At 35.3% G+C, this 27,566-nt stretch overlaps 1 protein-coding gene across 1 annotated transcript in view; it reads left to right on the top strand.

Annotated features, from left to right (window-relative positions):
* Positions 1-27,566, top strand: part of SLC9A9 (solute carrier family 9 member A9) — a 214,479-nt gene that overhangs the window by 34,697 nt on the left and 152,216 nt on the right. The window contains exons 5-6 of the mRNA XM_054835998.1: positions 12,260-12,375; positions 20,704-20,809. Of these exons, the coding sequence (XP_054691973.1) occupies positions 12,260-12,375; positions 20,704-20,809 (222 nt within the window). The remainder of the gene's footprint in view (positions 1-12,259; positions 12,376-20,703; positions 20,810-27,566) is intronic.

Genomic DNA, 27,566 nt, shown 5'->3' with positions numbered 1-27,566 from the left:
TGTCCATTGCTTTTAAAAATACTTAAAAGCAGCATATTAGTGAATGATTTCTCTAATCCCATCCCTCACACTCTCCACAAAGAACAGTTGCCTAACGTGCAATGCGTTTGGTTATTATTAGTCTTTGGTCCAAGGGATTTTCTGTGAAAAGGCTGGAGTAAGTTACTTTAAAGTCCTCTTGAGACTTTAAAGGTAGATATTTTTGGCAACCAACCTGGCAGAAGTTTTTGGGACCTTCTTTCAGGCCAGTCACTGGCATAAACCACTCCCTGAGGCTGCCTGAGTAGGGACTGGAATGGACAGTGAATGTAGAAACACAAGTCATCTTATTTCCACCTAGTCACCCAGTATTCACTCTTCCCTCATTCCCAGTGCTCCTCAGGAATGGTACCTAAATGAGCTGTCTGCCATAGACATTTTGTGGCACCACAGAGAAAAAAGTCAAATCTTCAGCACAACATTGTCATTATCATAATTAGCCCCATATTTAAAGATCTGGTTTAACAGATGCATATTTGATGAATTTTGATATAAAAATAACAGAACTACAATGAAGAAAGAGCTATATTCTATGGAGCAGAACCAACAACACTGTGTGAGAGATCTGATTAAAATATTTGTGTACCTACTGAACAATGTATTCTGTATGATACAGTAATATAAGCGGGTTGGGGAAGGTACAATTCTCATAATACTGCAGACTCATAACTGCATACTCAGTTACAGGACACTGATACTTGTCAAATTTTTTATTATTTTAACTTCAGAAGGCACAAACCTATTAAATAAGAGTGTTTTAAAATAAAAATACAGTAGCACAATAGTGGGCTGCTTTGGGACTCTGCTGCTATTAAATGTATTAAATGTTTTAAAAGAATATTTATATCCCGCACAGCAATTAAGGATAGAAGTATAAGCAGGAGATAACCTGTTTGCCACAAGTAACAGTGTTTTGCAGCTCGTGTCCTGCTGACTCATTCTGAATCATATCAGGACAAATACTTTCACCCTGAAAAGTTATTTACTGGCCTAGCAGGTTCCTATTTCTGACAGCTTATCACATTAGTTTCGTGTCATTTTAGACCTATCTGTATGCCTGTCATTCAGTTAATCTTTAAAATTTTTTCCAAGAAAAAAAATCACAGTTTTCACTTGACCAATGAACATCATTGCACATTAATACTCTTCTATCCATAGAAACAGGAGTTAGCTTGGACACAAGAAATCTTGTCTTTCTCCTCCATCCTTGTCTGCTATAGCAAGAATGTTGTTTAAAAAATGAAAACAAAGTTAAAATTTTTCTTAAAGGTTGGATGGGTTTCTTTTCCCATCTACACACAGAGATTCTCAGACTTTCAGAGGTCTAATTTTTGGATTTCAATTACTAAGGAAGAAAATCTGGCACAAGACTGACCGTATCCCAAGAGGTAACCACACCCTAACTTAGAAACGTGAAACTTAGGGTTGATATTCTTAAGCGTCCTTTATTTCTGTGGGAGATTGAACCAAGCCCAGGTAGATATCTGAAAGCCCTCAGGCCTTAGCAAGGTCCCTGTCTGTCCTAAAAACATTCAACTGTTTCATCAAAAAATATACTTTACATTTCAAAACTTCACTATAAATTAAATGTCCAACTAGAGTACCTAACAATCTCCACTTATGGTACAGGTATGAATTCCTCTTTTCTTTGTTCTTGAGCACTTGTATCACTATTTGACTGAGCTAATCCAATAAAAATGCTAAAATGGTTTCAAACAAGTTTCTCTATAGTTAATTTCATGCCCTATTTTACAGCAGGTTATTCTCTAATCAAATTTATATTATTCTGAAATCACAAACTGATCATAATTATCTTTTAATGGTAATACAAGCTCATTTAAAGGGAACATGAGGTGCTCCAGGGAAAACCTACTGTAACAGGTCCATGCAAACATAAGATCATGTTTTAATCTATTTTGATGGGAAATACTAAATTAAAATATTTTTGTATTTTTATGTAAAATTCAATATTTACACTGTATTTTTTAAATGTGGGGTAAAAATATTGCTGTTTCAGAATCTTTGGAGGTTTTTCATTCTGAAATTTAGAGAATAGCTGAATTATTCATGAATTAGTGCAGAGTGAATAAAAACCAGAAGCATGAGCATGTCTTCCACATAGACTGATAGCAGGTTAGTATCTAGTGATGTTTCTATACTCGGAGAGGGAGTTCAAAACATTATTGGTTCTCACTTTCTTGACTCAAAATACTTTTCTTCTGAATTTCTGCTGAATCAGACTTCCCCCCCCCCCCCCCCTTTTAATCATTCAGGTCTGCAAGGTTTCAAGACTTTCCCTAGACAGGTCTTTTATACTAACATTCTTAACTCTCCTGAAAGTCTATTTCTGAAAGTAGGATTCTTCTGTTACATGGAGTTCTGAAGAAAACTCATATAAAAGTTTTTTTGACACAGGGAATGTTCTTGAGGTTGAAAAGAAAAGACAAAATGATCCTCATATATCCCTCTGTCAATATAATAATGAGGTGGTACTCAATGACATTAAAGGTTAGCACATTTGAAGCTGATCAAAGGTGAAGAAAACAGATACAAACTTTTGTTCTTGGTCGTAGCTAATCTGTGATGCTTAATGCTATCAGATGTTGTTAAAGCCGTGGATTTAGCAGAGTCTTTAATAGTGTCAGACATTTATATTGATAATGAGATGGGATTAAGGGTCTTCACATTTCAGAATACAAAGCACACATTCATTCGAGAACTAGAAAGAAACTTCTCTTATAGAAGGCAATTTTATAATTGCCTGCAGCAGGTTCTCTTGAACTTACAAAAAATCTTGAATGTTTTGCCCAGGCTACATTGTTGAGGATATTGACATCTGGTAGGTAAAGAAAAAACCTTCCATGTTATGATTGCTATAATAATGATAATGTTTGAAATAACTCATTGGTGAACTGAATGCATTGCTGATTGAATGACTTAGCCAATTAATTAGTGAATCTGATTTACCTGACATCATGACTAACTTTATGTTTTAGTTTAGTATGTGACAACAGTTGTGTAATCTGAGAACTCAGAATTATCGACATCTAATTACAATGTTTTTAACTTCTGTAGGTAATACCCTGTCACTGTCTTATTTTCCCTCTGTAAACTATGTATTTTCAGTTCGTCTCTTTTCATATGGAAGTCTCTTAGTGTCACTAATATTTTTCTTAGAATTCCACCACCTTCTATACAACAGTGATTTAGGCATTTCTAAATTGTAACCTGTATCTGGATACATTTGTAATAGTATCTGGAAAATCTTATGTCTGATTTTTTTTAGATTTTCTTTTTACTGTCATGAGGATATCTGTCTCAAAATATGCATGTAAGATTGTCAATTATTCAGTATCTATTGGAGGTTCTCTCAATTAATAATACTGAGTAAAGTAAATCTTGATGGAATGTTTAAATCTTTGTAGCGCAATAAAATATTCAGTGGCACTATGATTTGGACACAGTATCGTTGACAGTGTTTCGTGGCTCATTTGCCCACGTAATTATGAGATTTTAGTCATCACTCAGAGATCAAGTGCAGCTTTTTCATTGCAAAGAGATTCACGTTTTTATATACATAATGCATAATGTCTCTGATTTAAATGGAGCTCAGGAAAATGGAGCTGTGTTATACTCATTAGTGGAATATTAAAAGCACATTAAATAATATCGTGCAGTTGTGAGATATGGTGAATTGGTTTGTATGTCTTTGATGCAAAAAGTTGTAAAACTATAGTACAGTAAGGGCTATTTGAAAATCACTCTGAAAAAAAGGTGTATTAAAAAAAAAAAAACACACCAACCCAAAATATCCTTTATTGACAGTTTCCAGCTATGCTTGGTGACCTCAGCTAACTTTTCAGCTCATTTAGGTCCACATGTTCCTCTTTTTTTTTCACTCTTCACTTACTTTGTCTACATTGTTAGCATTATGTAGCAATTACTTACTTCAATTGCATCTTGAAATTTTGAACCTGGGCAAAATTGCTTTTCCATTTTTAAGGAAAGCATCTCTATATCTCAATACATATTTTCTCTGGTCAAATGTACTACAGAAGACTAACCAAAATAAAATTCATAGTGATGTGTAGCAATTCTTTACTTTCTGGAGCACAACTCCATAGGAGATTGTTTTTAAGTAAGCAAAGGCTCAGATATTCAGGCTTTCTGACCACTCAGGCATTCTGCATAGTCTCATTCAAGCCTAAAGCATTAAACACAAATATGGTTGGTCTTTCCTAGAGTCAAAGGACTTAGCTTATATTTTGAAGCATATATCAGATCTCTCCACTTTTTCTGTTACCAGTGCGCCCCAAATTGACTGATACAGAAACCTGGGCTGGCTTTTTTTCATCCACATTCAGTATCTGTTTGCTTGGTTGTTTGAATAGCTCTGAACAGCCATCACTTTCCCAAAAGTCCGATACCACAGGAATATCTAATGAGCTAAGCTACCTACAGTACCATGGTTACTGAAACACAGCCCTTGTTACTCATACCCACATACATCATATCTCTGACATGTAAAGTGTGTTTCTCTCCCTTCCCATCAAAACATCTGATTTAAAAAGCAAACAAAGATAATATCTGACTAATAAAAAAATCTTTGTGGTAGATGTTTTCCATTGCTCATTAGGAAATGCTAAGCAAAAGCACTTCTTACATCACCTAATGTAATGACCAGGAGCACAGCTGACTTCACCAATGACATCACCAGGAGAACAGCTGTGCTCACTGGAACTGTTGGTGAGATCTATAGATGCTAAATCTATGCATATAGTTCTAATACTCAGCTGTTGAACAGTGACTGTGCCTCAGGTAACTAGGTATGCAGTGGATTTGTAAAGCCAGTTTTTTTGCTGTTCTTCCAGTTATTTCTTTAGCCAAAGAGGTTTTCTTGTGTGATTTATACAGAACAGCTTAAGGTAAATTTATTATTGGTTTATTGTTACCTGAGACAATTCGCTGAGGTTTTCTCTTGCTTTGATTAGTTAGCAAATGATTTATTGAAGAAAAACCCATGATAAGACCCTTTCTAATGACAAAACTGATTGAAAAGATGACAAAAAGAAGAATATACTAGTACATAGAGCACTTTGAAATAATGAATCACTGCAGCCAAAACATTTGATGTTGAACATTCCACTGTATAGAAAAAGTTATAGGAATATATTGGTATGGTAGAAATAGAAAGATCAGAATAAAGGAATGAGTATTTCATTTTCGTCTCTACTATTTATGTTTTTCAGCATACATTTTAAATTCTGACTAGTGACTTTTTATTACTGTTGTGATATCGATCAGTCAATCACTATGTTACTTCATACATGAGCAAGAATAAAATCATCTGCTTTTGCCATTGTTGGCTTACTAATATTGTTATTCCTTGTGAAAGAAAGAAATGCAGCTCAGGTTTTTTTCATCTTTTGCGTGCATGATTACAATCTGTAGCTATGTTCAACTGGCTTCAGGCTAAAAGATAATCATGTCTAGATAGAGTAAGATTCTTTAGGGAGTTAAAATATGAGATGAAAACTTCTCTGCAGATTAGAAAACATATTTGTCAAGAAAGATTTAAATTACAAGTCTCATTCATGCTACATAACACAACTGCACAAACACTTTAAATCTGGAATTATACTTTTTAAACCTTTAACACAATAAAGAGCCTTAGCAATAAGATTCAGCAGTGATGTTGCAATGGATAACAAAACTGAAGAAAATACAACAGCTGAAAAAGTCATCAGGCAGATAGGGCTGTCTGTATTGAGGATATGGTGTGTATATTGTACATCTTCGCTTAGTTTCTGTTACATTCGATTACATCCCCTACAGCTTTAAATTAAGAGTAGATTCTTTTCGAACTGATAGGTTTTCCTTTTAGCTTCCATGTGAGGATACAGTTACTTATCAATGAAGCAGCATCCTATAAACCAACCAATTTTTTCAGTTCACTTTAATGCAGAGGGATAGCTGCTGTGATGCCAGTTTATGCAAGCCAAAGATTTGGCCAGGAATTTTTAGGAAGCAAAGCTCAGCACAAGTTTTCTCACCTGACTGCACCATTCAGGCATATTTTTACCACAAGAGATTTCTAGGATTTATTTCAACTTGTATTTGTCTCATGTCACATCTACCTAAGCTAGCTTATGCAAAGGTAGCCTGCCTGTCATTTTCATCTTGTCCTGCTTTGTTCACTGTTCATGCATATGAAATAGTCCCTCTCAACAGTTCTTTGGAACACCATAGTGTCTTGCATTCCCAGAAATGCTGGTAACTTGGGTTATTTTTTACTAGCTGCATGTAGGTATAGTACAGCCTTTTGTTATGTGTGTAGATGTCAGGTATGCTGCTTACTGATATGTTTCTTTTATGGCCTTTCTCATCTACCCATATGGCTAAAACTCTTGCCAGGCTTTCATCTTTCCTGTCTTGATGACTCCAGTATCTTTTTCCTTCACAGGTGTGCTCTGATCCCATTTGTGGCTATTCACAATGCTTCTGTTAAAATCGTTCTCCCGGCCCCTTGACAGCTTATTTCTTTGCATCTGTCCTCCAGCCTCCCCATTCTATTCTGCATCAGACATACCCCACTTGCCTCTACTTTAAAACTACAAATTATCTCTCTTCTACTAGCAGTATGCTGGATAGAGTTTTACTATATAAAACTTTCTGACAAGAGCTTCCCAAAAATCCCCAAAGCAGTTTCACTATCTCTTTTTAGATCCCTTCTTAAAACCAGCTGTTGCTAAAGAAAACTCTTGCAAAAAAATAGGCTTCTGTTGAGCTGCATCTAAAGCTCTTCCTGAGCATTTAGGTAGTTTCTTGTGTAGTAATTACTCTGTAAAGTCCATAGGAGAGGGCTCTTTTTTTCCTCTACATTTAAACAGCAGCTAGTTCAAGAATGTCCCAGTCCCAGAGCAGCCTTCCTAGAGAGCAGCTTTATAAATAAATTCACTGGAAACTTCCAGCAGAGCCCAGACAGCCGATGTGCTCTCCAAAGTTTCCTCAGTACATGGCAATAAAAGATGAGTAGTAGCAGAACTGTGGTAGTAAAAAACCTGGACCTTTTACATATGGAGATTCTTCCCCCTTTTTTCACACAGGCAAGCTTTAATTCAGTCCGGGTTCAAAAACGTAAGGACAACCCAATGCTCAGAATCATTAAAGCCTTGCCAAATTTTCATTCTGGTTCCTCAGTGTCTGTTATGTACTTTGGTTTTTTTGTCAGTCTAAAGTTTATTTTGTGTTGTTACACTGAGACTTTATGTGGTCTACTTGCCAATTCATACTGGAAATGATAGTTAAAGCTCAGTTTTCCAGACAATTCCTACTTCAGCAAGTCAAATATTTATATGGTATGTCCTTTACTGTGTAATGACACCATTTTTTAGAGATGAGGCACTTTGTAAGTGCCAGACTTGCATAATCTGGAAAAATCTGAATTTTCCTGTGTTTGATTAAATTACTGTTTTTTTCTTTGTCTGTTGAAGTGACAAAACACTTGCTCTAGCTTGATGGGCTCCTCCCCACACTTTCAAAAACATTATGTTTGTATGTAGAAAATGTCAGCTCTCCTGCAGCAAAGCTAATCTGAGTCTTATTCTTCTATTGTATTACTTTATTAATATTCCAAATCCATGACCAAACCAGTTATTCACAAATATTATTTGCAGTACCAAACCATCACTAAGTCCAAATGAGAAGTCTTCAGTGACTGTCTATTACTGATCCATTTACTTGACATTTCTTTCTAAAGTATAATGTTTCTAGTCTTCTAGTTTCTGATGACACAAATAAATTGCTGAATGTGCACGTTTATTCATGACAAAGAGAAGTGTATAAGGAGGTAGGGCAACCCGTAAGCAACTCCCTGCTCTGTATTGATTGTATGTAGCTCCTTGAACAGTCACATATTCCTAGATGCAAGAGAGACATGGTTTGAGACACTGTCAGCTCTTCTCAGTATCTAGGGAAAATGAAGAAGGTGAACAAGGTAAAACAGGGGTTTGAATCTGAGGCTCACACATCTTGCTCTACTGGAGTTGAGTGAAAAGGGACCAACTCTTTTTCATTCAGCTTTGGGGTTTGTGAGGGCCAGGTCTCAGCACCTCTGTAACAGACCTCACTGGTAAGACAGCCATTCACTAGTTTGTGAATCTCAAAGGTTCTTTAGACAACCAGTACATGCATTACATAGTGCTGGACAAGCGCCCCAAAAAGACATGTTGGGAGTTAAGAGGCTTTATGGATGAAAATTAAGTGTAGTAGGGCTCTAAGGCAGCAGCTCTGAGGACTCAGATTTTCAACGTAAGTAGAAGTCTCCTATCTAAGTCCTTTCATAAATCTGTGCTTCATTGTTTTTATTCCACAGAATACTGCTTGCTACTTCATTTTGGGAAAACAAAAGAGCAATATCTCAAGTGGCTACTACAATATTCTAAATGTTGCATACTTTGCAGTATAACTGCAAAATCCAGACATATAAAGAAAACAGCAGTTACTTTATAATGTTTATTATCAGAGAAGTATCACGTAGAACACAAAGGTCCCATAGTTTAAGGGGCAACTATTTTCCCAAAGAATGTACAATATAGATTAAAAACAAGATTAAAAACAGTATATGAAATAATATTACTTTGCAAGCATATTTTAAAGTTAAGATTTTCAAAGCCACATTGAAAATTAGGGTTACGCTGATTTGCAACTCAGCTTCTATTTCCTTTATGCAGCCTTGAAGATCTCAGTTCTGATATTCTAAAAGAATTAGCATTCTAGATTACTAGAAACATAAAAAGTAAAGTAAAAAAGATGATTTCACAGACAGGAATTGGAAAGATGGAAGTACCATCCTACTGAAGAGATTCAGAGCTCCTACTGTTGTTAACTTGGCTTGTGTCAATAGCTTACTCTGTGTCAGCAGCAAGCACTGGGTTGGGACTGAATTCTAGTGGGACAGGAACATTCTGGAGGAAATTTAGTCACTGACACTTTGACTTATTTACAACTTCTTAACAGATATTTTAATATTTTTTAAAAGATATATTAATTGGGTTGCTGAAGATGAATAAAGCAATCAGATTTGCTGAAACTTGGTGGGTGTAAACTTGCTAAAAATAACCTAGATGTATGAAATGAGATGACAGCAGCCCTAAAAATCAATAAGTCTAATTTTTTCAGTTCTAGTTTATAATAGCAATAGGAACATCAATGCAGGGTGTTTCCTTGGGATTAATGTCCTGTTGTCATTGGGGTATGCTTTCCTCATTGGATTTCCATTAAGAACAGTCATGTTGTGTAGTACTGGATGATGTTTAATATCATTATTGTTGGGAGCTCAAGTATCTGGCTGAGATCCAGCTTTTCAATATGTAGTGGAAAAGTCTCACTACATCATCAACTTGTACTCTAAAAAGTGTTGTTATTAACATTTCTCATAAATGAATTGCTTTATTGTTTAAATTTGACTATATATTAGACTGCGCCACCTGAATATTCTCTGTCACTGAAGACAATGATAGAGCCAGAGTGACATTTCTGAATAATGAAAAATAACAAGCTAGAATACAGAGGGTTAGAGTCTGATCTCAGGTTGACCAGTCTAAAATGTAGAGTAAATCCTTTGATTTAGAATTGGAATTTATCTTAGTTCTAATCTGTAAAACTGAGAACAAGATCCGATGTCATGTGCAGGATAACAAAAGCAATTTTATTTAAAATGTAATTACATAGCTTGTGATAGATCTAGAGAAATACAATAAGGTAAATTCCCATTTTTTTAGTGGATGCATGAGTATATCTTGTGTTACGATGAACTTCTAAAATTATTCTCAGCTAGTATAAACTGCCATAATTCCATTAATTTTACAAACATCAGAGAAGTTACCCCAGTTTAAAACTACCCTTTGATTTCTAGTTTTCAAAATAGCCTCTAGATGAACTGTTTTGTGTAGTTTGGAGAAGATAAGAAACCAAATTTTGACATGACTAGAAAATTGTAACTGAAAATGAAATACACTGTTTCTGGTTTAAAGGTATTTAAAACTTTGTAAAGTTATTTAAAGTGAAGGGGGGGTTGCATTTTGTATGGATGTGTCTAGTAAGAAATCACTGATAAATGATGATTAATGATCACTTTAATGTATTGCCTTCATTAAAAATATACGGCTTTTAAAGACAAGATAAACCAATGTATTTTAAAAGTTAATTTACAATAGGAAATTATTGCTGTGCATATTTTCATATGTGTTAGATGGAGGAGGTACAAGTACAGATTCTTGTGGTTTATTTAAGCCAGCAGTTTCTCACATGATCCAAATGTATGTCTGCGCTTATTTGGGTTTATGTTTGAAAAATTGGACCTTTGCCATTTTAGCATTACCAAAATGTATTAAGTAGTTCATGAATTTAAAAAAAAAAAAAAAGAAATTCTGTGTTTGCTGTTCTCTTTTCTCTGCTGGATTATAGTTAACATCTCTGTGATTAAATTAGCATTGTTGTTTAGCCCCATCTTCAGTTTTATTTCCCTTTTCAGTGCAGCTAAGAATTGAATGGTATGTGAACTAGGACCAGGTTCTGTAAGTCTTCTACTGTACTAAACTTTATGGCAAACTTAGACCTCTTACGTCAAAGAAAGACTCCTGAATCCAATTTTGTCCACTTCATCTGCAATTCTGTACAGAGACAGAGCAGAGACATACTGAAAATATTTATAAGGTACAAGAAACAATGCTAAAGACCAGGACGATGTCCACACTACGTATTTAAAGAATTATCATGACTAATTTTGCCAGATAGTCAAAACAATTTTATTTATTATTTTAAAATATTTTTAACTGAGTCAGAAGAGTGGCTCTGGTCAAAACTGCGAGCAGTTTGGGCAATTATCTCTAAGAGGCACGGATGTGCTTACTTCCATTACTGTTGACTTTTGAGACAATTACAAATCAGGATAGCAGCACCACGGTCAGTTTCTGAAGAACTCATTCCTTAAAGCAGACATATTTGTGCTGGGGATAAAAAGACTAACTTCACTGCAGGGTCTTGAATTGTTGTTCTTTGGGAATGGAGAGAAAGTGACTGCATCAATCAAGGAGACACACAGCTAGATAAATTGGTTTAGAGCAATTGGTGGCTGTTTGCTGGGCAGCTTATGTAAATACAGACACAAATACTTAGGACTATTGGGGAATTCTGTGGTGACCTGTCTGCTCCCCTCTTAATGTAATAAGTTAACTATACTTCAGAAAATCTATAGCTTGGTAAAGTATCTGAAAACAATTTGTAATTAACTCGCAGGCTGTTTGTTTAGTAGTACTTTATCTGCCACTCAGATCTTCTGTAATTATGTGACTTTAGAAACGTCTTAGGAGTATAGCTGAGGGCAAAATGTAGCTAAATATGTGAATACATGTAGCTCTGCTTAAATGTTTTTTTTAAAGTCTGTAGTTAGAAGAGCACAGTTGTCAATTTATGTGTTGTGTTTATGGAAAAGGTATTGAATGCAATGGGGTTATTTATTAACTAGATTGGAAATGTACAAAAATTTAAAAATCTACTACAGGTTCTAACAACAAGTGAATTCCTTTTTTCAAGATATTTCAAGATTCTTGTTAGAATACACATTTCAGATAGCATTACCTAGATATATAAACCAACAATAATGTTTCCTGTGAAAATAGTGAGGACTGAGCAGTGCATTTTGAAGTGAGACTTTGTCGCCTCACTGTCATTGTGAACCGTTAAATATCTGTCTTGTTTGGAGACCTTATCTGGAACTTTGAATACAGCTAACATATAAAAGCTGATAGAATAAAACAATGCATTTAGAAATATTAGAGCAAGTCACAAAGCTGACAGTAAAACTGCCTTTGTTTAAATGTTCTACAACATTACACAAATTAGTCTTAATAATGTCTTTTTAAGCTTACATTATCTTTCCTTTTGAAAAATAAACAGCTAAAAGCATTGTGGCTCTGCTACCAGCAGATGACAATTATTCAGAGAAGTCCTTACTTTTTCATTGTCTGTGACATTTCAATACAATACTTGAACAGTTGAATAGGAAATAGAATTTTTATATGATGGCAGTTTATGTTCAGTATTCACGTGATACATTTATTTAAAAGAAGCTGAAGAGACTAAGAACCTGATTACTACCGTAAATTAAGCATGTGTTATATACTCTGTCTGAATGCCTGTCTTATCTTTCCCCTGACAGGTTGATAATGTATGGTTTTGTGAAGGCCATGGTACACATTGGCCAGTTAAAAGGATGGGAATTCCACTTCACTGACTGTTTATTTTTTGGATCGCTGATGTCTGCCACAGATCCAGGTACCTGTTTAAAATAAATTACTTTTTCAAAAGTCAGAAGAGTAAATAAGAACATAACAACTGCATGTGCCGTAGAAATGTTCAAAGTCTCTGGTTTTGATTTTTTATTCCCATAGCTGTTAAATGTCTGATATTCTGATAATTGTAAGTCAAATTGGCTCCAGAGATCCCTTGTGTTTGTTTTAGTAACTGATTTACCTATGTTTAGCTCACAAACTTTATAAATTTACCTATGTTTAGCTCACAAACTTTATAAATCAAGTTGCTGGGGAGATTGGAAAAACGTTGTTCTCCAATCTTCAGGACACCTATCTGTTCATTGCTGAGATGAGAACTGCTGTAATGCTGGAGCCTCATGGTTAATAATTTAGACGTTGCATTCATGTGTCATCTAACCCAGTTTAAAGATATGAGGAATGCAGCCTTCAGATTTGGTTATATAAATACTGTTTATAAGGTATCATTTTACAATTTGAATGTGAAGTTTCATGATAAATACAACTCTGAAAAGATAGATACCAACAGATTGACCTGAATTTGCAGATGTGAGATTTAAAGCCTAAAGTTGCAGTAAATAGCCAAGTCTGGGAAACAGACTCAGTGAATTTTGGAATCACAGAATTACAGAATCATTTAGATTTGAAGGGGTGTCTGGAGGTCTTCTAGTCCAACCCTCTAATAAAACAAGGCCAACCTCAGAGTTAGCCTAGGTTTCATAGACGTGTCCAGGTTTTGTTACACTGAAAATGTTAATAAGAGTACTCACTGCTTTTTGCATCTGTGGAACAACAGTGAAGAAGGAGGTGAAAAAAAGATTTTTTTTTTGTTTTCTACAAAGCAACAAAGTCTGCAAGTCTACATTGGATTTTTGCAAAATCTTCAGTTGAGCTGTTACAGGAAGTGGAACAGAAAGCATTTTGTGATGCGCATGACACGCTGCATTAGTGTTTACCCTTGAGAAACTTTTCTGAGAAACTTATGAATAAATCTTTCAAATTCATGGCTATTAAAAGAAATGACAAAAAGCAACATTGTTCTACAAATTCATTCCATTCTTTAAACAAAACCTCAATATTTAACAAAAGACTTTGAGCTTGTGGTTTATCATTCTGATGGCTTAAAAATATAGTGTAAAACAATTTATTTCCACAAAACCGGTTGCTGCAAGATTGCTGTAAAAGCTGCATCAAATTGTTACTCTCAAATTAATCCAAGCATCCAATATGCTGCCACTTATAAAATCACCCAACTATGTTAATAAGATTCAGTACATGATTAGAGTCTATCCTCAGAGCAAGAGAAAAACCACAGAAACTGAGAGCACAAAGAAAACCTAGGAAAATAAATTGCTTATGGAATAAAAGGTTGCTTACAGCTTCCAAGTACATTTCTTGATTGTGCTATGAATAGAGTTTTGCAGTTGGCTTAGTTTCTTTCCCCATTTTCCAGTCCAATACTATTTAGTTTCACAAATGAAGGTGCTGACTTATGAGGAGAAATATATAAGACAAATACACTGATTTTGATTATAATAGTATTAAATCACCACTGATTAATCTGGAACAATCATGAGGAAAAAAAGAGAAGTTCCGCTTCCACTGGAAGGAATAAGAAGTGACAAGGATTACTTTTCCCAGATTTTTAAATAGGCTTAAAAAGCTAATATGCAGTTGAGAAAACTACTTTTAGTGTGACAAATGATCATTGATTAATACTGTTTGTAATTACTCTTCTGCTTATATAGAGTGTTTGTGCATGTCCAAGAGGGTTTTTTAATGTTCAAGTTTGCTCCCTCTGTTATCTATTCACAATATTCTAAGCTGTTTCATGTTTTCCCTAATCTTATCCATAAATTTCAGTCCCTCAAAGACTTAAGGAAAAATTTCATTCAAAATTCCGTAATTAAATGGTAGACATTGCTGAAAATATTTCATTGTGTTGTAGGATTTGCTAGTGAATTATAATCTCAAGCCATGTAAAAAGCTCATTGGAATTCTAAAATCAGTTAAAATATGGTCCCCTGGAGGACAGATACATACTAGGGCATAAAATAATCAGTCTAATGATTTTATATGTGATATCTAGTTTTGGTTTTTTTGGTTGTTTTTTTTTTTTTTTTTTTTAAAGAAATGTCTGGTAAAAGGTTGTTAGTGCTATAGAAGTAGGATAGAATAATAAATTACTGTCCTAAGATTAAATAATAAATTACTGTCCTATGATTAAATAATAAATTCCTGTCAGATTTGCTACCTGATTTTTCATGTAATTCTTCACTGTGTAGGATTATAACCTCATTTTAAAAACAGATTTAATTTCCCTTGGCTGTGGTAAGCAATTAAGTCACAAAAGATGTTAAAAAGTGATCTGTTGATGAAGGTTGTTTTGATTGAGTTCCTTATTTGCCATAGTAAAGATGACTGGTAGATTTTACATGTTAAATGAAGAATTTTACTACCAGGGCAGTAAACAAACATATGCCAGCTAAAAGTAGCTAATAATATTAGGATGAAGGGAATAATGTTATAGCACTCTGTAGATTTTAGTTTTAAAGGGAATTTGAAGATCTTTAATATAGAGATTTTTGCATAAAATTAATTCAGAATTGCTCTTTTATGCCATAGTGTCATATGAAGAAAATTAACCCTATCCCAGCCAAAACCAGCACATGCAGGTTCCTTTATATAGAAAACTATCATTTGAACTAAGATTACGAAATGAATTTATGACTGAATATACTTGGGACTGTGTTTTCCATAATAGAGTGTGTTCCCTAAACATCTGTGAAACTTAGAGTTGCCTCAAAAAACTCTCATGTATCTAGAAAGAAAAGGTATAAGCTTTAGGGACAAAGCAAGGTTACTTTCAAGTGAGTCATTCATTTTACAGAAAATATCTCCTTCCAATAATTTATCATTGTCAGCAGAAAAAGTTTCTCATTTCAAGACTTCAAGTGAGAGGTTTAATTTCTAAGAAATAGAATTTTAAAATTTCCAAATTCTCCCTTTGTTAATCTTTGATGTAAAATATCGGACCAGTATTTATATTTTTCTTTATTCTGATCAATAGGTATCATTTATCATGTAGTAGGGGAAATCATCTCTTCTTGCTATTTCATCTGTGTAAAACAGCACAGATTTCACCATTTCAGCGTTGAAAGGGTTTCGCTTGTGTTAGTATGGTGTTTGATTTCTAATATAACCTAACTCTGGAAGGTTTTTGGTGTGATCCCTTCAAAGGGGATGGAGCAGTTCCTCCCTGTGTTCTGGTACATGCATTGCTCATGAAGAGCAGCAAAGAGACTGTGGAAAAGGTGCTGGTGTGGGGAGTGGAGTCCCCAGCAATCTGTCCCCGAGCATCAGAGACCTGCAAAATGAAACTGCCTCACGTGTGAGCACGGATAAGGCTATTCTGACAAGCCTCCTCTGTGGCTGAAAGGCAGACACAGCAATAAGCCCCAGCAATAGGCCGCTTCAGGGTGCCGGTGGTTGTAATGGAAGAAGGTGAATGACAGAACAAAACTGGCACATGAATGAAAAGATTTGACCTCTGCCGTAGCCACCAAAAAATAACAGAGAAGTACAACTTTGGCAGTTTGTCTTAGCTGTTGTTATTAACACATTCTGTGCAATGACCTTCCAGTCAAAAGACATTTCATGTATCTTTAACACTTCTTTCTTTTTAACTTTTGATATTTCAAGCATAGAAAACAGATTTACCTTCACAAGGTTTGCTGAAGCACAGCTATTTCAGAGCTATATGAAGTCCCTTACCTTTGGTCATATTGATAATCACAGGGCTCTTCTCTATTTGAAGTTACTATGGTTACAGCTGAACTGAAGATGTGAGTTGCACTGCTGTTATTGATAAAATTGGATATTTATCAGAAAGAGCAGTTTCTGTTTCTCATAAAATCAAAGGATTTTGCATTAAGAAGCATATTTTATAAATACAGCAAGGTAACGCATTTTATACACTGGTTATGTAAGTCTGTTTATAAATGTGTTTTTAACTAAAATATTTTTATGCTCTCTTCTTATTCACCACTGAACTAATCTGTGAGTGGCATGACTGATTAGTAGGAAAGGAGACGATAATTAAAATTGGAATTGTTATTTTTAGAGAAAAATGGGTAGGAACTGTAAGTGACATTTCTCTCATCTTATTTTCCTCCCATTTGATACTGACCTCCTAAAAGACTTCAGGTCCATGAGCTATGAAAGATATTAATAGTTCTAGTCAGAAGATTGAGGTACAATAATACCAGTACTTTATATAAAGGTCTCATTTTCTGAGCTTCCTTATTCTTTTCAAACATAACAGCAAAAAAATTATTGCATACAGTTAGCTTAGGGATTGTTGTTGTTTGCTGATATTTCAGATATACATACTGGTTAAAGGAATTATAACAAGCCAATTAATAACAAGCCAGTTTCTACATATGTGAGAAGATAGCTTTCACAAACCAGCTCCACAGACACTTGTTCTCACATGGGCACAACGAAAATCATGCTAGGCTTAGCATCTAACAGATGTTGCCTCAGTCCATGAAGTCAAGGAAGAAGTGAATCAGATTTCTTTTGGCAGAAGTACTGAGAAAATCTTAGATGCTTCATTATTTCAGGCTTCCCATCACTGAATTTTTTAATGAAGTTCATAGCCCTTTCTGAATCATGAATTCTGATACATGTTTTTTCTATTTGTGTCAGTTTTCTACTGCCACAAAAGATGTTTGTTTGCTGTCCCCCAATTACCTGTTCTTCTAGCCATCTAAGTCTTTACCTATCTCTGCCGCCTGCCTCATATGTTTAAATTGAAATAAGAAACGAAGAGATGCTGTGTACTTTAATGAAAAGTAGTTTGGTGTTTTTGTAATATATATCTAATGAATTATACAAGTCTTTGAGTATTTACCACACAAAATGAAGCCCTACTTACTGTTCCTCAAAAGTGCCTTCAGAAAGCCAGAGGCCATACTTACTGCAATGTAGTATCTATGATCTTTACTTAGATATGAAAGTTCTCACAGATTAGGTGTGTTACTTTTGCATATGATAGCAAATACTGAATTTTTAAATCAATTCTCTTGAGTTTTAAAGTCATCCATAAGACAAAACATGATGTGACTACTTTGGACAATGATGACTATTCATAGAGAATTAGTCTATCCAGAGAGTAATTTAAATTAACTTTCTTCCATAGCAGAGTATCACATCCCTTTTAATGTGCCCATTCTGAACTATATCTATAGATTCTCATAAATAATGAAAGCAAATATGATCTTGAGGAAATGACTAGACAGTGGTTGGCAAAACAAGGTGAAAATGTTTTATTGAACTCTTAAATGGGGTGGATGTGCTAAAGATTATGCAGTTCTCTGTTCTTATGCAGATACTATTCAACAGATTCATTACTGAGTTGGATAATGCAATACAGGATGCTTCTTTAATGTATATAATACTATGCTGAGAGATTTCAAACACTTTGAAGGACATAATTAGTATGATTTTTGCAACAATTTAAAATCAACAAGGATAAATGCTACACTTAGAAATAATCAACTTCATAGATACAAGATAAGAAATGAGCATTCACTGCTGAAAAGGATTTCAAGTTTACAACCTGAAAATGAGTCATCAGTACCAATACATGGGGGGAAAAAAAAAAGAAAACAGAATTTATTAACGCATGTTCTACAGCATCTTTTCACTCTGTTTTTTTACAGCAAGTGTCATCTACAGTACTTGGATCTGATTTTGGGTGCTGTATTTCAAGAAAGATATGGACTGATTAGAAGTGATTAGATGGCTAGAAAACATTACTGAAAGGAGAAGATTGAAAGAAGTGAGTCAGTTTAGGGAGGGGATGACTGAAATGAGTGTTTCAATAGGCAAAATGTTGCTGAAAAGAAAAAGGGAATAAACGTGACAAATTATTCATGTCTCATTAGGCTAGGAATGGAAATTATACACTTGAAGAGCAGGAGGGGAGATTTAGGTTAGACATTCAGGAATAACTGCATTTATAAATTGTATGAATACTGAAGAGGGGTTAGTCTCCCTTGGGATTTGTGGAACCAGCATCACTTCAGTGCTGTTATAAACAGATCAGATAAGTACCTGTCAGCAGTGGTATGGCTGAAGCTTGCTGTGTCTTGGGCCAGACAAACACAGGGACAGAGCAGATACCAGTAGTGGTCTGTCTCCAGAGAGCAGAATTCGTCAGTCAGGGACAGGCAATGCTGTAAAGAAGTTCCAATAACCTCCACTGGGGAAGGGAGAAACATTTGAAATGGAAGATAGTTTCTGAGAACTGGGTGAATTGGGGAGTCTGTCCCAAAACAGGCAATTGATGCATTGCTGTGTTGCTTTCTTTATTATCTTGCTTTCATTTAAAAAGAGTTTAAGTCAGATTTTTGGGGTAGAGATGGGAGAGAAAGGAAGAAGAGAAAGCTGTTGTTGTCTTAGGAGGCAAGAGGAAGGAGAGGAATGTGTAGGCATCTGTCTAATTGCTTGGCCTGCTACACATACATACCAACAGTACATTGGACTTTGATTACTATTTTCTTTTCCTTCTATCATTATCACAGGGACTATTTATGTGAGCCCAAACTAATTAACTAATAAGCAAAAGCTGGAAGTGGCAAATAGTTTTAGAAAACAAGTCTGTTGTTATGCCAATGACATGAAAGAATGGGACACTAAATTGGGTCCACATTTAGCACATTAAGGCAGCATTGCTAATCAAGCAAAAACTTGAAGATAGATACTGGTGAACCAAGAAAATATCTTTTGCCAATAAAACTTCTTCCTACACCTTTGAGCTGTTCTGGGGAAAGAACTCTTCTCCTAGTTTAAATTATAACTGCACTGGGGAGTAGATGGGTGGGGTTACCAGGATGGTTAATTATAACTACCTAATTTAAATATAGCTATATCAGCAACTGTTCAGTTACACACATCTCCTAAATTGTCTTCTGTAGAATAACACTTCCAAAATTCTTAGAGATCACTTTGACATGAAATCTCACAGGAGAACTGTGAATCTATTTTGGGTTTATAAACTAACTTCTAGATTATACGGGTATTTAAGTACGTTCAGAAAATCTTATCAGTAATGATTTCAAAGTTCCAAGAAATGTTATTAAGACAAAGCGTAATCACTTGTTCATGTTTTTGTGTGAAATATCAGCAGTCATCTCAATGTAAAAGTATATGATTTTCATTTCTGCAATGTCAGATGTTAACATGGCATGCCAGAGGCACTCCTAATCTTTGGGATTCCTGGGCTACGAGGGTTGAGTCAATTGCACGATTATGTACTAGAATGAGCACCAGTGAAGCAGCGAGTTACCGTGTAATTTTTAACCATACAAATAATTGGGGGCCTTTACATTAAATTCTGTTTGAAAAGAGAAAGCTCTGCTTCATCCATGCAAAGAGAGAATAATAATATCAACACAGAACATAGATAGCCGCCTTCATTTGTAGATTATGAAGTGCTGGGTAGATCATGGGAAGGATGGTAATCCCCTGTTTACAGGTAAGGAAACTGAGGCATAAAACAACTAAAGAGGCCTTTAATGTCTATAGGGCTTAATTACCTGAATATGAGCCAAGTGTCTAAGTGCCTTTGAGGATGTGTGTCTAAATGATTTGCCCAACTTCAATTTAAATTCAACACTCTATTTTTTTCTATTGCACTGGTAAGCTGAAAATCAAATATAGCATGTAACTTAGGGAGCAGGAAGGGCCTTAAACTAATGATATGCTGTAGGAACCTTAAACTGGGTTACAAGAGTCAGATCTCCTGATCTGGATGGGAGGGCTTCATGACTACAGATCTGCTATACTTGAGGTGGAAGTGATTACACTGCTGGTGGGACAGGGTATAAGGTTATTATGCATGTTCCTCAGTGAACATTCATAACAGATGATGTTATTATATCCTTCTTAAAATAGGTAAATCACTATTCTCATCATGCACACAGTCTATGGCAAACCCCAAGTCTTTTCAACACCCTTATTTCTCCTTGGTCACAAGATCAAAGTCCTTTATGCACAGTAAAATGCGCTGTGACATTTTCATTTATGCGTGATTCTCTGTGTGAGAAGGAAAGATTCTTCCTAATTCAGCTGAAGCAACAACTCATAGACTTGCTGGATTTAAGGATCTTACATACTTCAGCTGATCCCTTTTAACTTATTGTTATCCACTTAGGTAATAAATAGGACAGGACTTCTCAAAAACCATTTTCTAACTTTGCTTTATTTCTTGAACTGCCAGAGGAATATGAAAATAACAAACTCACTTTGCTTTGTCTCCATACAGTGACAGTCCTTGCTATTTTCCATGAGCTGCATGTGGATACAGATTTGTATACACTCCTGTTTGGAGAAAGTGTCCTAAATGATGCTGTGGCTATCGTGCTGACATAGTAAGTGCACCCACCTCCATTCCTTACTTGGTGAGATAATCACAAGCTTTAGTTGCTGATATAATTCTCACTGATATAGTTTGTGCAAGTACAGGTATAACATTTGAAGATTCTGTTACAGAGATGTAGTTCTGGAGTTGTTCATTTGTTAAACACCACAATTCTAATATTGTTAATGGTAACTATGTATCCAGAATGCAATTTTAGTTCATTTTCTTCAACCTAGAAAGTAGTATATTGTGTAAAATGAGTAAATCTAATTTAATATAATTTCTTTTCTCATCTAAACAAGATATCTTGAAAAAATAATGCTGAATGAGCACCTAGGACTTAGGGCAACTATAAAATTGGAGACAGGTTCTCTTTATTTTTTTGCAATCTGTTATTTTCCAAGATTAAAACCACAAAGTGGTACACAGTAGCTCAATTTATCTACTTCTACCTATTGAATCTGAGTGAGCTTCAGCTGATAATATTATCTTAAATTTATATATAGCCTTTTTGTTCTTTGGAATCCTCAAACAGATCACAAATGATGGGCCAAAATCACCCAAGTATGTGCTGTCCTAAAAAACCCAGATGCTAAGTACATGATTAACAGGATCTCAAGTTAACTCCACTCTACATGTATTATATGCTTCCTGGAGCTTTGCTAGAAATACAAATAATCCTCTCAGATAATCTTAAAAGTAACAGAACTCTGCAAAATCAAATTCAGTTTTCCAGGATGCTTGAAGATGCTGCACAGTAAGCCCCAATTCAGTGCCACCTTTCTGCTTAAAATACAGTTCCTTGAACTAGGATTTATCCTATCTTTCAGAAAAACAGACTTTTATGGAGTTTACAGTCATTAAAAAATGAGCTTTATATTTTGTCTAAAACCCCATGGAGAAACTTATAATAGCTGAATTGCAAAATAAAAACAAACAAAATTGATAAATTAAACAGGAATACTATTTTTCTTGTATTGTGAAACATTCTCATTCAATTACTGGTCTAGTTACATTCACCTACACTAAACTCCTCACATTGTTTCTAGAGCAAGAGTAATATTTTCAAACACTGTCAAGTGTCTGAGCACAGCATTTCATGATTAGCTACAGCAGTGGCTATGGTTGGAACGTGTCACTTAGCAGAGCATCTAGTACATCAGAGAATAAAATGCACAAAAGGAAAACTAAGCAAAGAATAGAAACCTCAGCAGAGAGAAGAGATACAAAAGCATTAAAGCAGCTATTAGAATTGGAAGGAAGCATGTAGGTGACAGAAAGTCTGATTTTTTTCTCTGTCACTTGGCTTTGTTTAATAAAGGCCTAGATATGTAGAGCTCATTTAGACTCTTCGCCTGTTATTGCAAGATTCCTATAGACTGTGGAACAGTCAGGCTACAAGCAACTCAAAGAGACCCAAAATATTTTAAGTGTCTGTAGTTTTCAGTTGCTGTGATGCCAAAGCACATGGATCTCTTCAAAGGTGCAACTCAACTGCAAAGCAAATCTAGAAAGAAAAGTACTATCAGGTAGTACATGATTCATGAGTTTCTAACTTCTACTCTTCCCAGTACTCGTCTAGATTGTGACCCTCAGCCTGCACATGGACACAGAAATCTATAGGAAGGATGCCTGAGGCAAATGCTGGTGCTCTCCTTCTCATGATTTCTTTGCTGTACATGGGAGATTACAATTCTTTTTTACTATAGAATCTCTTGTCACTGGAAAGCTAGTGTGACTGATACCTTGATTTCTCAAATATATTTAGTCATTTGTGGAGACTGAAGAGAATATACAACATCATCAGTTTCACATTTCATTAACTTCTGGCTTAAATAATCAGATTTTTCCACAAGTACAATGTTTCAGCAACCTAACATGATCTTCCTTCCTGTAGCCTTTTAAGTAAATTTATACTGTTAATAATGTCAGCTTCAGTGCATTAACACCCCAGTAAACCAAACCGAGTTTAAATGAAGAATATTATTTTTCTGTCACTACAAAAGAACAGCTAAGTTTTTTTTCTGTAACACATACCACTTTTCAGGATGGTGCAAACACAACGTGTTCATAATTACAGTAATAGGGAACTATTTTAAAAGGTGTGAAAATAATGTTTACAAATCTGGAAAAGCAATAAGAAGTCATTTTGTACACTATGTAATGGTAAACAAAAAATAGAATAAGAGAATAGACAGTGTCTTTCATCAACTAACAGAATAACCAAGTTAATGTTTGCAGGAGCGACTCACTACAGGAAAGGGAGGCAGAGAAAGGAGGGAAGGCCCTTACGGCGGGCTGCGGCAGTTAGGCAAGGTGAAGGTAGTATGGCTGCCTGCCAGCAAGGCTTTATGTTGACATCTCTCTTTTCCTTCAGCTTCTCCCTCCAACCTCCATTTTTCTGTGCTGTTTATCATTTAGTTTAAGAAGGACAGCAGCAGGACCGGCTACCTCTACATTTTTCACTTGGATTTAATGAGTCACACGAGCTGTGTGTTGCTGCAACAGTACATACAGACACTGTGCCCAATTGCCCTGAGAAAACACTGATCAAGCGCACAAGTTCTCCAGGCCAAACTAGCAACAATCCTATAGGCCATCTTGCCATACCAAACACCTGGGTGTTTGTGATAATTGCAAGATTTCATTCATACTGTGTTATTTTAAAATAATCCATGCAGGAGGGATCACTGTGAATCAAACTGACAGTAGTGGCTGCAGAAGTGCTGACAAGCCGTTGTGCGTCGGGGAGAGCTCATACACAAGAGGGCCCCTATAAGCAAGGGTATTGTAGGTGTAGCAAGGATTTTCTCCTACATAAGTAACTTGCAGAATTGCTTACAACTTTTCATTATTAGGACAAAAGTCTCCTTTTAATAAAAAGTCTGTGAGAATTATCACTAAAAATAAGCATTTTGGAAGAAAGCAAGGATATAAATATTCAAAATGAGTCAGTTTTGAGCCTGTTTTATATCAAGGATTCAAGATATTTAAGAAAAATAATAACAGAGCCCTCCAAGACAATACTTATTAGATGACTAAGCATGTCTGCTTTTACCCAGAAAAACCTATATGAATAATTATGCCACAAATATTTCCTACATAGTTTTCCAGGAAATTAACCTGGCACCCATGTCTGCTTTCTATGTCTGTTTAGAGCATAAACTTTATCTGTAGAAGTATTTTATATATGCTAACATTAAAACAAACATAAAACATATGTAGGAAAAATAAAATATTTGAGCTTCTTCTGAGTTTGCTTAAATATGTTCATAGTATTTATGATCAGAGACTGTTTCACTATATGGAATTTAATTGCAGACAACAGATTATGGCAACCTTTTATGAAAATATCCTTCCAATCATATTTTTATTACAATTTTTAAGAAAGAAATTATTCTCAGTTCCTCAGATATATTGTATTTCATCAGCAAGAAGTTTACCTGAGTTTATTCTGTAGCTTCCAGAATGAAAGAATATAATTTAGGATTATGTTTCTTGTATCACTTTATCATAGTATGTACTGCATAGAATGACATCTTTTACTTTCTTGGGGGTTGGTCTGCAATGTAGTGAATATTTTCATAAAAGATTCCAGATGATAGCTTTTTTACCACTGTTTGTATCCTCTAACTCCTAGGTTTTCAACTTCTTCAGCTTTTTTGCAAAAATATCAACAACAAAATTTAGCTTACAAATGTCCCAGCACGTATAAAGCTGATCTCTTAGCTATAAATTCAACCTTCTGCCATCCAATTCCCTGAACATCATAAAGCAGCAGTTTGTTCAGCTTCGGATATGCATAGGCATTCATGCTATGGGATGCAACATTCAAGGTGATCTATTTCATTCATAGATTTCAGACCCAGGAATGTTTATCATTTCTTAGGTCTATAGATGATTCTTTACAGATAAATGCAATGGACTGTCTCTGTACTGAGGTACTTACTAGCTGTGGACCACATTCTAAAGGTCAAAATTGAGAAACATTCCAGCAACTTCAGCTGGAGTTGTGTGTGATGAAGACTGTAGAATCTGGCTGAAAATTAATAATTTATGGATATTTTTGAGCAAATAAGATAAATCTCTTATTTCACTTTCATTCCTTTTTCATTGTTCTGTCTTCATACAATCTATGACTTGTGGAAGAAAACATCCGCATATATTTTGAGTGCACGCGCTGTAGGTTGGCATAGTTTTTGCACCTTTGCAGAGAAATTTGATGAAGAAAGTGTGGGAGAAGTTGTAGAAAAAGCATTGAATAGCTTGAGATGTGACTGAAAAGTAGCTGAACAGGTCATTAACATTGAGACAGTAAATTTAGCAGAGCTGTTTAATCTTTCTCATGCTGAGTGCTCAGTGAGTGCAGGATGTGGAAAGCAGTAATGAATACTGATACGTGTTCCCTGCTAACAAATTATCTAAGAGAACATTACATTAGAGGTGTTTCCATTGTAGTCAATGTCAGAAGTGTTTGTATCATCATTATGCATAAGCCATGACTTAATTTCTCTGCTGGCTCTGTACCCTTGCTCAGTGGACCTGATGAGTTTCATCCCCTTTCTACAAGAGGTGATAGTGTGGAAGTGACATGGGCAGCAGGGACATAAACATCCGGCAGTGTCTTTCATGAGTAATCAATACAAGTGAGCGGCAGCCAGGGGACGCAGGACATGTGACATTGTGACGTGTGACATGTGGCAAGGAATGGATTTACTAGCTCTATTATATGCAATCAAGAACAGTTTGATACATGAATGAAGTGGAAATCCTAGAGATCCTGAGGATCACACAGCAGTGAAGCCAGAGAACACAGAAACTAGTTGACATATGAAAAGAGGACCTCCCATGTCAAAATGCTAATTGCCCTAGAAGGCTTAGAAGTATAGATATTTCTGGGCAGAGGAAAGTACTTCTGCAAGCATAGTTTTCTTGTGAAGTTTTGCTTGCCATTTTTAAGTAAAGTACCTGGTATGTAAAGGAAGAGATAAAAACCTTGGAGGTTCAGAAGGTGGTGAAGAGGAAAGTAAACAAAAATACTGGATTGTTTTGAAATGGATATCCTGCCTCTTTTGTAAAATATCTGTTGGTTGTATAGATTCCACAAAGTTTATTCATGCATATTAGCAAAAATTAGGCAATGGAAGGCCCAGATTTTGACACAGTCAGGCTGTAAGGCTCCCTTTGCAAAAGTCTAGGACCAGCACCAAAAGGCTAAATTCTTAGAACTAGGTAAGAACTGGGGGTGTTATTGTATGATCCCTTGCTGGTAAGAACAGTGTTTGCTGGCGAGATGCATTATTTCCACTGATGCTCAGAGATGCAATATTCTTTCAGGAATTCAGTGAGCATTTATTGGCCAGATAAAATGGTCTGGAATAAATAAGTAACATTCCTTTTTTTTTTTTTTTCGTCCATTTTGTTGATTTTTTTTTTCTTTTTTTTTCCCCCCTCCAAAAATCTGTGGTGGTAGAAGGGTACTGCAACCCCCTTCTAAATAACAAGCTTCTATGGATTGGTTCAAAGATTTACCAAGCAGTTTACCATGATGAAGAAATTTCATTTTCCAAAGTTCTTGGAATATCATTTTTTTTCTGAAAATAGATATATTTCAAGTCCATTTTTCATGATCTAGCTACTGCATATGACACCATATCTGTGCTTGAATAACTATCCATAGAATCCAGACCCATTTTTAATAGTTTAAAAGGCCTGAAATTTATGACAAACAGTTTGGAGATTGCTAATTTTATCTTGCTTTTGTCTTTCCTTCTTTAGTGTCAACAGAGTTTATCCACTACAGTAGGATAAAGTATAAAGGAAGAACTCTAATTCTTCAATGTGTTTGTGATACCAGGGCATAGTATTTAGGGGAAAAGGGGCAGGGCAAATTGATAAAGGTGATAGCTTTGCTATTCCCAGTGACGAAATCCTTTGTAAAAGTTGTTTCATGGCTCCTCTTGAATATCGCCAGGATGGACATGAATCAACGCATGTCATAGCATACCTCTTCTCTGCTCCAAAAATAGTTTCATTCTAGACTATTAGTACTTTATACAAGTTAATATCATGCTCAAACCATTCTTTGTTGGCAGAAGTTCTCCTGGAAGCTTGTATAGGGCTTCCTAAAGCAACACAGCAAAGGTAACTGAGACAAATTTACTGAAAAACAGTATCAGTTTCCAGGGGAAATAACTCAGAAGCCAGAGTTCAGTTCAGTTTGTGCTGAGCACCCTCTAAGGCTGACATTTCTCAGACACTGATCCCTATGATTGCCTTAGAAAGTCAAGAGAATTCCTTCTGTCACACTGGTGATTCTTACTGACAGGTACAGTCATGATATTACTAACTTTAGTTAAGTTCAGATCTCTTCAAAATATAACAAACTCTTTTGATCAAATGGATCTCAAACAGAAAACTAATAAGAACATTTAAGCCTTTCTGGTTTTAATTATTGTTTACCTGTATTTTTATTACTTCTGTGGTTTTAATTCTGTTATTACATCATTGAACTTGAAGGTAGTTTACACAGGAGTAAAATGTGATCAGAGACTGAAGAAACAGACATTTGACAAACACTAAATATAGGTACAAATACTCAGTTTATGTTTCACTTAACTTAGTCATTGGCCTGATGAGGTAACTATCCATTACCTGCAAGTGTCACTTTCCTCCTTTTCACAATATCTAATTGTGAATCCTTGTTTATTATATATTAAAATCAGCGGTTCTATAAAGTACATGAAAAGATATTGTAACTATGCTGC

This window comes from Grus americana, chromosome 9 (assembly GCF_028858705.1).
Source record: "Grus americana isolate bGruAme1 chromosome 9, bGruAme1.mat, whole genome shotgun sequence".
Classification (NCBI taxonomy): Eukaryota; Metazoa; Chordata; class Aves; order Gruiformes; family Gruidae; genus Grus; species Grus americana.
The sequence above is the reverse complement of the archived record's forward strand: the minus strand, read 5'-3'. Positions and strand labels throughout refer to the sequence as shown.